Source organism: Scardinius erythrophthalmus (genome assembly GCF_964197995.2).
Source record: "Scardinius erythrophthalmus genome assembly, chromosome: 8".
In the NCBI taxonomy this organism is placed as follows: domain Eukaryota; kingdom Metazoa; phylum Chordata; class Actinopteri; order Cypriniformes; family Leuciscidae; genus Scardinius; species Scardinius erythrophthalmus.
In genome coordinates this window covers 24,114,700-24,125,728 of record NC_138228.1, presented here as the reverse complement: position 1 = coordinate 24,125,728, position 11,029 = coordinate 24,114,700, and the positions used below count along the sequence as shown (strand labels likewise).

General features: G+C 38.9%; 1 protein-coding gene across 1 annotated transcript; it reads left to right on the top strand.

The window, feature by feature from the left end:
• Nucleotides 1-6,216: 6,216 nt before the first annotated feature.
• LOC308695074 (extracellular calcium-sensing receptor-like) lies at nucleotides 6,217-10,308 on the top strand (the record flags this gene model as incomplete). The annotated part of the gene is made up of 6 exons (XM_081373011.1): nucleotides 6,217-6,362; nucleotides 6,799-7,090; nucleotides 7,853-8,680; nucleotides 8,843-9,052; nucleotides 9,181-9,304; nucleotides 9,395-10,308. The coding sequence occupies exons 1-6, from the start codon at nucleotides 6,253-6,255 to the stop codon at nucleotides 10,306-10,308; spliced, it is 2,478 nt and encodes an 825-aa protein (XP_081229137.1). The 5' UTR covers nucleotides 6,217-6,252.
• Between the last annotated feature and the right edge of the window lie 721 nt (nucleotides 10,309-11,029).

The following is an 11,029-nucleotide window of genomic DNA, read 5'->3' as shown; positions in this document are numbered from 1 at the left end:
AGAAATCAAGTTTTAAATATAATTCTTTTGAAGCATTGGTGCTTAATGTAAAAATATATAGTGTAAACGATAAATCACGTTTGAGATTTGTGCTGGCTACTGTATACAGGCTACCAGGGCACCATACAGACTTTATCAAAGAATTTGCGGACTTTCTATCAGAATTAATATTGACTGCAGATAAAGTACTAATTGTTGGTGATTTTAATATACACATCGATAATGAAAAAGATGCATTGGGATTGGCATTTAAAGACATTGTAAATTCAATTGGAGTTAGACAACACGTGTCAGGACCTACTCATCGTCGTAATCATACTCTAGATCTAATATTATCACACGGAATAGATGTGGATGCCGTTGAAATTCTGCAGCAGAGCGATGACATCTCAGATCATTATCTAGTCTCGTGTAATTTGCATTTAGCCAAGGCTGCAAAGCCGACTCCGTGTTTCAAATATGTGAGACCTATCACTTCTGCTACTAAAGATTGCTTTATTAATAATCTTCCTAATCAGTTTCATCATCTCAGCATCTCAGATAGCTTAGAAGAACTAGATATTACAACAGAAACGTTTAACCCTCTCTTTTCCAGCACTTTAGACACAGTTGCTCCGTTGCGCTTAAAGAAGATTAAAGAAAATAGTCCAACGCCGTGGTACAACGAGCACACTCGGGCCCTTAAGAGAGCAGCCAGAAAAATGGAGCGCAACTGGAAGAAAACAAAACTAGAGGTATTTCGCATTTCATGGAAAGAGAGCTCAATTACTTACAGAGAGGCTTTAAAAGCTGCTAGATCTGCTTATTTTTCAACCCTATTAGAAGAAAATAAACATAATCCTAGGTATTTATTTGAAACGGTGGCTAAACTAACGAAAAATAAAACTTCAAGCACCGAAGTTTCCAAGCAACACAGCAGTAATGACTTTATGAACTTCTTCACTTATAAGATTGATAATATCAGGGACAAAATTATAACTATGCAACCGTCTACTACAGTATCGCATCAGGCAGTGCATTGTAGTCTCCCTGAGGAAAAATTTGATTCATTCGTTGCTATAGGAGAGGAAGAATTTACTAAACTCATTAAATCATCTAAATCTACAACATGTATGTTAGACCCTATACCGACTAAGCTACTGAAAGAAATACTTCCAGAGGTCATAGATCCTCTTCTTAATATCATTAATTCGTCTTTGTCTCTAGGATACGTACCAAAAAACTTTAAGCTGGCTTTGATTAAACCGCTTGTTAAAAAAACGCAACTTGATCCTTCAGAATTAGTCAATTACAGGCCGATCTCGAATCTACCTTTTCTGTCAAAGATATTAGAAAAGGCAGTATCCTCACAACTGTGTTCCTTTCTTGAAAGAAATGATATCTGCGAGGATTTCCAGTCCGGATTTAGACCGTACCATAGTACCGAAACAGCTCTCGTTAGAGTCACAAATGATTTGCTCTTATCATCCGATCGTGGTTGTATCTCTCTATTAGTGTTACTCGATCTTAGCGCTGCATTTGACACCATCGACCACAACGTTCTTTTAAATAGATTAGAACATTATGTTGGCATTACAGGAAATGCACTAGCATGGTTTAAATCATACTTATCTGACCGTTATCAGTTTGTAGCAGTAAATGATGAGATGTCTCATCGATCACAAGTTCAGTATGGCGTACCACAAGGCTCAGTACTAGGACCGCTGCTGTTCACTCTGTACATGCTACCCTTAGGAGATATCATTAGGAAACATGGAATTAGCTTTCACTGTTATGCTGACGATACTCAGCTCTATATTTCTTCAAAACCTAACGAAACTTATCAATTCACAAAATTAACGGAATGCATAGCGGATATAAAAAATTGGATGACTTGTAATTTCCTACTTCTAAATTCTGAAAAAACAGAGTTTCTAATTATTGGACAAAAAACTTCCTCACGTAATAATCTAGAATACTGTCTAACACTCGATGGCTGCTCTGTTAACCCTTTCGCACGTACGATCACACCGGTGTGATCAGTCTAGGCTGGTCCCTGGAGCGTACGATCACACCGGTGTGATTAGAACGGTCAGTGCATCACGTGATCAACTGCTAAATTCAAATATGCTTTCGCGCGTTGGCTGGCGCTGAGCCAGAGACAGGCGCGCTCAGAGCTGTCATATATCACAACTTTTCAGTGTTTTCAACCACATAATGTTTATTTTAGGTTTCAGACATATAAGTACTAAAAAAACAATACATTTAGAGTTTGTAAAATACACACTGATGTCAAAGGAAGAGGCAATAATAATCCTTTCCATTATAATTAGACACGTTTTATTCATATAAGATACACATTGTGTAAGTAACTTTAAAGTTTACTCTATTCTTCTCCCAGTTCACCGGCCACTTACTTTCATGTACTTCGGGAGAAGTGGATGAATTCACGTGTTGTAAATCCAACAGATCTGATTCTCTGAACTGCGTCTGCGGCACAAACTAAGATGGCGGCGCCCATCGCGCATACAGCTCAACTAACGCGATCGTTATAAAGGTGTTTTAAACAACAAAACACTTCCACTTGCATATATTTGACAATCGGAATATCAGATAATTCATGACATATCTAACAAATTTGTGAATATTTTGAATAAAAAAGGAAAAATGACATAAAAGCAAATCATCATTCATTCAGCTCTGTTGTTGCTGCGGTGTGTCACGTGACAAGCAATGACGCGTCACCATGGAAACCATAAAGTGACACGTTCTAAATAACGGTTGCCTTGAAAAACTCACGCTGGGGGGTCAGCCAGAATATTTTAAACTTACGTGTGAAAGGGTTAAGTCTTCGTCGTCGGTTAGGAACCTGGGTGTGCTCTTTGATACCAATCTTTCATTTGAAAGTCACGTGTCTAGTATCTGTAAAACTGCATTTTTCCATCTTAAAAATATATCTAAATTACGTCATATGCTCTCATTGACAAATGCGGAACAATTAGTTCATGCGTTCATGACCTCAAGGCTAGATTATTGTAATGCTCTACTGGGTGGTTGCCCTGCACGCTTAATAAACAAACTACAGCTGGTCCAAAACGCAGCAGCTCGAGTTCTTACCAGAACCAGGAAGTATGACCATATTAGCCCAGTTCTGTCAAAACTGCACTGGCTCCCTATTAAACATCACATAAATTTTAAAATATTGCTGATTACTTACAAAGCACTGAATGGTTTAGCTCCGCAGTACTTGAGCGAGCTCTTAACGCATTATAGTCCGTCACGTCTATTACGATCTCAAAATTCCGGCCAGTTGATTATACCTAGAATATCAAAATCCATTGCTGGCGGTAGATCCTTTTCCTATTTAGCACCAAAACTCTGGAACAGTCTTCCTACCATTGTCCGGGAAGCAGACACACTCTGTCAGTTCAAAGCCAGATTAAAGACACATCTCTTTGACCTAGCTTTCACATAATACATTATAGACTTCTATAATTTAATGTTATGCTGCATAGATTAGGTCAGCCGGAACCGGGAACACTTCCCAAAAATCCTGATGTACTCGTTACATCATGAGAAGAATGGCATCTACGCTAATTTTAGTGTCTGTGTTTATCCCAAGGTTTTTCCTGCAGCCTGCCGGATCCAGGCCGTATCCAGATCTGACGAAGGACCTTCACCTGGACCGATGACAACGCAGTGCTGAAGTGCCAACTAGTCTCTCCCTATGGAGGATCCCACTACCACTCTACAGATAAGGCGTTGTCGGGAAAATTCGTCTTGCGGTCCTACCCCAAAGCAACAAATAAAATAAAATTCCTTATCAAAATTTATAAGGAAAGACAAGTATTTTGTTTAGGCTTGGCTTGTAGGGAATTCCAAACCTGCGTATATTCTAACGCACATAACTAACCCATTCTCCATCAGCGTTTCTCACAGGTTCGCGTTTAAAGTCTGTGTAGAGAGAATGGTGTCGTCTTAGCGGCCCCTAATTTAATAACAAATGATCATTGCGACGGAACCAAATCAATTAAAACTAACTTTAGATGGAAATAACTTAACTCTGCTGTAAAGCCGAAACAATCTCTGTTACCTTAAATTATACGCTTATCTCTGTAAAGCTGCTTTGAGACAATCTACATTGTTAAAAGCGCTATATAAATGAAGATGACTTGACTTGACTTTAGGAGTGTGTTTATGGAAATTTTTTATGACCATTCTTCTAGAAGCGCATTTGTGAGGTCAGGCACTGATGTTGGACGAGAAGGCCTGGCTCGCATTCTCCACTCTAATTCATCCCAAAGGTGTTCTATCAGGTTGAAGTCAGGACTCTGTGCAGGCCAGTTAAGTTGCTCCACACCAAACCTGCTCATTCATGTCTTTATGGACCTTGCTTTGTGCACTGGTGCGCAGTCATGTTGGAACAGGAAGGGGCCATCCCCAAACTGTTCCTAAAAAGTTGGGAGCATGAAATTGTCCAAAATGTCTTGGTATGCTGAAGCATTAAGAGTTCCTTTCACTGGAATTAAGGGGCCAAACCCAACCCCTGAAAAACAACCCCACACCATAATCCCCCTTTCACCAAACTTTACACTTGGCACAATACAGTCAGGCAAGTACCATTCTCCTGGCAACCGCCCGTCCCAGACTCGTCCATCAGATTGCCAAACAGAGAAGCGCGATTCGTCACTCCAGAGAACACGTAAATCCAACGCTTTGCATTGCAGTTGGTGATGGAAGGCTTGGATGCAGCGGCTTGGCCATGGAAACCCATTCCATGAAGCTCTCTACGCACTGTTCTTGAGCCAATCTAAAGGCCACACAAAGTTTGGAGGTCTGTAGCGACTTCTGCGCACTGTGCGCCTCAGCATGCGCGGGCCCCGCACTGTGATTTTACGTGGCCCACCACTTCGTTGCTGAGTTGCTGTTGTTCCCAATTGCTTCCACTTTGTTATACAATCACTAACAGTTGACCGTGGAATATTTAGTAGTGAGGAAATTTCACAAATGGACTTACTGCACAGGTGTCAACCTATCACGGTACCACGCTTGAATACACTGCGCTCCTGAGAGTGACCTATTCTTTCACAAATGTTTGTAGAAGCAGTCTGCATGCCTAGGTGCTTGATTTTATACAACTGTGGCCATGGAAGTGATTGGAACACCTGAATTCAATGATTTGGAGGGGTGTCCCAATACTTTTGGCAATATAGTGTATCTGTGTTAAACCAAACAAGTCATCCTGTGCTGGTCGTAAAATCCTATGAGTAGATTTTGTGATTAATTGCGTTGTGTTGTTATTAGAACCATCACAAGGGCTGTGTGCTTTAGGGGGCCTTGTGGTCAAGTACAGTGGAAATAGGATCAATTTAACAACAACAACACAAACACCTAGCATAATAATATTGCCATAATTTAAAATTATTGTATGAATAATAGTAATAGTAATTCAAATTTTGCTTATGTTTATGACCTGTCTGTACAGTGTGTGTAACCCTCACTCCCTTAACCTCAAGAAGGGCCCTAACGAGCATTTCCGGTGTTATGCTCCGGTGTTAATTGTTGACTCCTTGCCAGATTATGACTGGGTCTTTTTGTGGCTTCTAACTGAATGCCTGATCCTAACCCCAACCTTCAATCCTAAACCTAACCATACAGGGTAATGAGGGGAACAGTTGATAAATAACATTCCTCATACCTTACTTGATAGCATCACTTTACCATGGTACCACCACAGTTTGTTTTTGTCACAGTCAAATGCATAACTGACATCTACATGACATTCTGAAAAAAAAAAAAAAAAAAAAAAAAAAAAAGAAGAAGAAAAAAACTGGATAAGTAGATATAATTGATCCTTAGTGTAAGCCAAATAATTTACCTGCTCATTTTTTTTTAAAAGCCTTTAGACAATCTCTCTGAACAGCAATTTACTGTGCATGCAAAAAATGTCCTTTATTCATCAGTACTGTTGTCTATGTTGGGAGAGTGACATCCTTTTTTTCTTTTTTCTTTTCTTGAGGGATGCCAAGTTGGCATCACCTGCTCTTTTAAAGCTACACCCCATACAACCTTCATCATAAATGAGTAACTGTGTGGGTAAATTAGTAGAATTAGTAGAGTGGGTGAGGGGTGAGGGGTTCAGAGAGAGAGAGAGAGAGAGAGATGTGGATAACTCTGTATATTTCTCTATACCTGTCATTTAACTGTATCTCTGCAGCTTCAATCCTCAGATCTGGTACCTGTCAGCTCCAGGGACGCTTCAAATTGAATGGAATGTACCAGGATGGAGATGTTATACTTGGAGGCTTGTTTCATGTTCACTTTTTCACAGTGTTCCCAGAGCTGAGCTTCAGAACCGAGCCAGCACCACCATACTGTGAAAAGTGAGTCAGGGGCCAGAATGACTACAAAACAATATATATATATATATATATATATATATATATATATATATATATATATATATATATATATATATATATATATATATATATATATATACAGACAAAGATACAGGTTTTAAAATAATAATAATAAATATTTAAAAAAATGTGAATGTTATGATCTTGTTGCCCTCTTTTACCTCAGCTAACTTGCTCACATGATGCATTGACAGCAGTAGTTCTGCCTTGTCAAATCTATATTGAAACCACTGTAAATGTAACCAAGTATGCACAATATGCAATATGAGGGCTTTGTGAGTGATTCTTGATCTCAAATGTATTTTCTATGCATTAATGCATGTAATAATTAATCTTTTAATTATTGATCTCTTTAATATCACTTCATGTCATAATTAATTTAACTTTTTCTTCTTAGATTTAATGTGGAAATCTTCCAGCAGGCACAGACCATGGCTTTTGCAGTGAATGAGATCAATAAAAATCCAAACCTGCTGCCTAACATAACTCTTGGTTACCATCTTTATGACAACTGTGTGAGACTAGGAATAGCGTTTCGGGCTGCCATATCTCTGGCTAGTGGGACAAAGGAGTCCTTCTCAAGCCTAAACTGCACTGGCCCCCCTCCTGTGATTGGGATTGTAGGGGATCCAAGTTCAACTCCCTCCATTGCAATTTCCAATGTTCTAGGGCTGTTTCGAGTACCAATAGTAAGATGGGATGAAAAAAGTAAAAATATACTATGTGCTTATTTTTGCACTCTTAAGGTTACATTTCATTTTGTGTTTTTAGCCATATGTCCTCAGTTTGCGCGCAAAACAGACAGAGCTGATTAGAATAGGAGCGCAATAATTCTGACAAAAAATATAGATACATTTTAAAAAAATGTGATTTTTTTTTGGGCACTAAATATGCCATATATAGAATTTTAAACCTAGAAGTAAGTGGATTTATGATCAGTATTGTAATGGGGTAATCAAATGTAGACTAATATAGTTACTAATTTATTTTCATATAACTAATAAGCTAATAAAGTTTAGATTAGTGAATGTATGCTCTTCTGTTAACATTTAGTCTGTGCTTTTGTTTTTATTTATTTTCATTTTAAGTTCATTGAATTTAAAGTCTGCTTTAAAAGGCATTATTTTTGTTTTTGGGTTGTAATGTTGTTGTTACAATGTTAGAATGTAATGTGGTTTTAACACTTTTAAATATAGCATAGCCTACATAGCTACATTAACTGTATTTTTTATTTTTTTTCATAGACTCCAATATAAACATTGATTGTAGGACAGCATTAAGCAGGATGATTTAAAAAAAAAATTATCCAAATAGAAAAAAAAGAGTAGAAAATCGCCATTCAGCCTAAAAACACCAAGATATGTTATTTTGGCAATATCGCCCAGCCCTACTTCACTCTATTTCTCTGTCTCATGTCTTCTCCTCTCTCTCCATTTTTCTTTACTAATTAGGTTAGTCACTACGCCACTTGCTCTTGTTTGAGTGACAGAAAGAAGTACCCCTCTTTCTTCAGAACGATCCCCAGCGATGCCTTCCAGGTGCGGGCTATGGTTCAGATCTTGAGACATTTTGGATGGACCTGGGTTGGTCTTGTCTACAGTGATGACGACTATGGCATCTACGCTGCTCAGTCATTTCAGCAGGAAATGCAGCTGTTTGGGCATTGTGTTGCTTTTTCTGAAATCCTTCCACATGATAACAACCACAGAGACATTCAACATATAACGGGGGTTATTCAGGCTTCTACAGCAAGAGTGGTGGTTGTTTTTTCTACTTCATCCTTTCTGATACCTTTGATGGATGAGATCGTGTTGCAAAACATGACAGACCGGCAGTGGATTGCAAGTGAAGCTTGGTCTACCTCACCTGTATATCACACTCCACGTTTCATGTCCTTCCTGGGGGGCACACTGGGCATTGCTATCAGACGTGGAGAGATTGAGGGTCTTCATGACTTTCTGCTACGTTTCCGTCCCAGCAATGATCAAAGAAATAATATAGTGAAGATTTTCTGGGAGAACATGTTCAGGTGTAGTTTTGGAAATGGGGGAAGAGTGATAGATGGGGAGCAAGTGAAAAAGGTGTGTACAGGACAGGAGGATCTGAGCACAACAAACACACCATACACTGATGTTTCAGGGTTGAGAGCAGCTTATAATGTCTATAAGGCAGTTTATGCTCTAGCACATGCGCTTCACAACCTGATGCAGTGTGATGAGGGGAGAGGACCATTCAGTGGGAACAGATGTGCCGACATAATTAACCTGAAACCCTGGCAGGTAAGAACCACAGGTATAGTGCAGATTTTCTTCAGGCATATAGAAAAGCTGAAGGTGGAAAATCTAAATATGTTATTATGTGTTTATTAACATGTATGTATATGTATATTAATTCAACAATTGCTCTGTCTACAAACTGTACAGCTGGTTCACTATCTACAGAAAGTGAACTTCACCACTGGCTTTGGGGATCATGTGTCATTTGATAAGAATGGAGATGCTCTGCCTATCTATGATGTGCTAAACTGGCAGCCGAGCTCTGATGGATCAATAAGGATTTACACGGTTGGTGTAGTAAATAAAGGGGTGGCAACAGAGATGGTGCTCACACTGGATGAGGATGCAATATTTTGGAACTTTGAGACAAAAAATGTAATAAACATTACATGTTATTGTCATCGTTTTTGCATATATGTAGTCTGAATACTAGTCAAAGCTATGCTAAAACAATTGAATAATTAAATGGAAAGACTGGAAATAGAAGATGATGTCTCTGTCAGCCCCCAAGGTCTGTGTGCAGTGAGAGCTGCCCCCCAGGCACCAGGCAAGCCAGGAGGAAGGGTCTTCCTGTCTGCTGTTTTGACTGCCTGCCATGCAGAGATGGAGAGATTTCTAATACAACAGGTGAGTAGACTATTGTTGGCAAAATCTGAATATAATTTGAAAGTTATTTCCTCTTCAATTTGCACCTTCTCTCTTTTTTCTTATTTACAGATGCTATTGAGTGCATAGTGTGCCCAGATGAGTTCTGGTCCAATCCAGATAAGGATCAGTGTGTCCCTAAAGAAGTAGAGTTTCTGTCCTTTGATGATCCTTTGGGCATCTCTCTGACCACTGCTTCTTTGCTTGGCACCTGTATCTGCGCTCTTGTGATGGTTATCTTCGCTCATCACCGAAACACTCCCATAGTACGAGCCAACAATTCAGAGCTCAGCTTCCTGCTGCTGTTGTCATTGAAAATGTGTTTCCTATGTGTGCTGCTTTTCATTGGCCGGCCGCAGTTGTGGACATGTCAGTTAAGACATGCTGTGTTTGGCATAAGTTTTGTCCTGTGCATCTCCAGCATCCTGGTCAAGACTATGGTGGTAATAGCAGTGTTCAAGTCATCTCGACCAGAAGGCAAAGGAGCTATTAAATGGTTTGGAGCAGTTCAACAAAGATGCACAGTTCTGGTCCTGACAGCCCTCCAGGTTGTAATATGTGCAGTCTGGCTATCAACTGCCTCTCCAACACCCCATAAAAACAACCAGTCCATCCGCTCTAAAATAGTATATGAATGTTCTATTGGCTCAGTGGCTGGATTTTCTATGCTGCTGGCATACATTGGACTGTTGGCAGCAGTAAGCTTCCTTTTAGCCTTCCTGGCGAGAAATCTTCCCGACAATTTTAATGAAGCAAAGTTCATAACTTTTAGCATGCTAATCTTCTGTGCTGTGTGGATTGCATTTGTTCCAGCATATGTGAGCTCACCAGGGAAATATGCAGTGGCTGTGGAGATATTTGCCATTTTAGCTTCTAGTTTTGGATTACTGGTATCCATATTTGCCCCAAAGTGCTTCATCATCCTTTTACATCCAGAAAGAAACACTAAAAATGCCATCATGGGAAGAGAAACACAAAATAAATAGTTTTATATTATTATGGTTTAAAATTGTGAATTCAGATTTCACACTACTTTATAATTATGGGGTTCACCTCTGTAAACATATCATCATCATCATAATCATCCATTTGTTTGCTTTAAAATAGCACTGTTGATTAATTTATTTGTCATACTGACTTGTATATGTTTTGCCTCCTTTGCAGGTTTACCTCCATATGTTTATTTTTGTCAAATTGTTTTATTTAAAAGGAAATATAAAATAAGGAGAAAAGACGGTTTGTCAGAGCAGCTTGATTATATATATAAGTCAAAAAGTTTCTTACATGATATTAGGCTAGTTGCATATGGCCATGTTGGATTTCCGGTCTAGCGAGAGAGTGCATAGACAATTCAGGTTGTGCAGTCATTTAAAGCTGTTTATAGAATCTATTACATCAATTAAAATACTACTTATATCTATATTACTACTACATGAGCAAATGGCATTTGAAACAAATGCATGTTTATGGTGAATGACTGAAATACACTTATACTGCCCACAGAGAGAAAATTGACTTGGACTCAAGGTGCATACACATACACAACCAGCAAGCAATTTTGCGTTTAAAAGATGTCTAATAGCCATCCAAACACAGCCCAGACATCTAGGCTAAAACAAGGCAAAAAATTTGGGCTGCCAGTTTAAATTTAATAGATGTCTAAACCATAGCCCAAGAATAGACTAGACAACAATTAGATAACAAAGA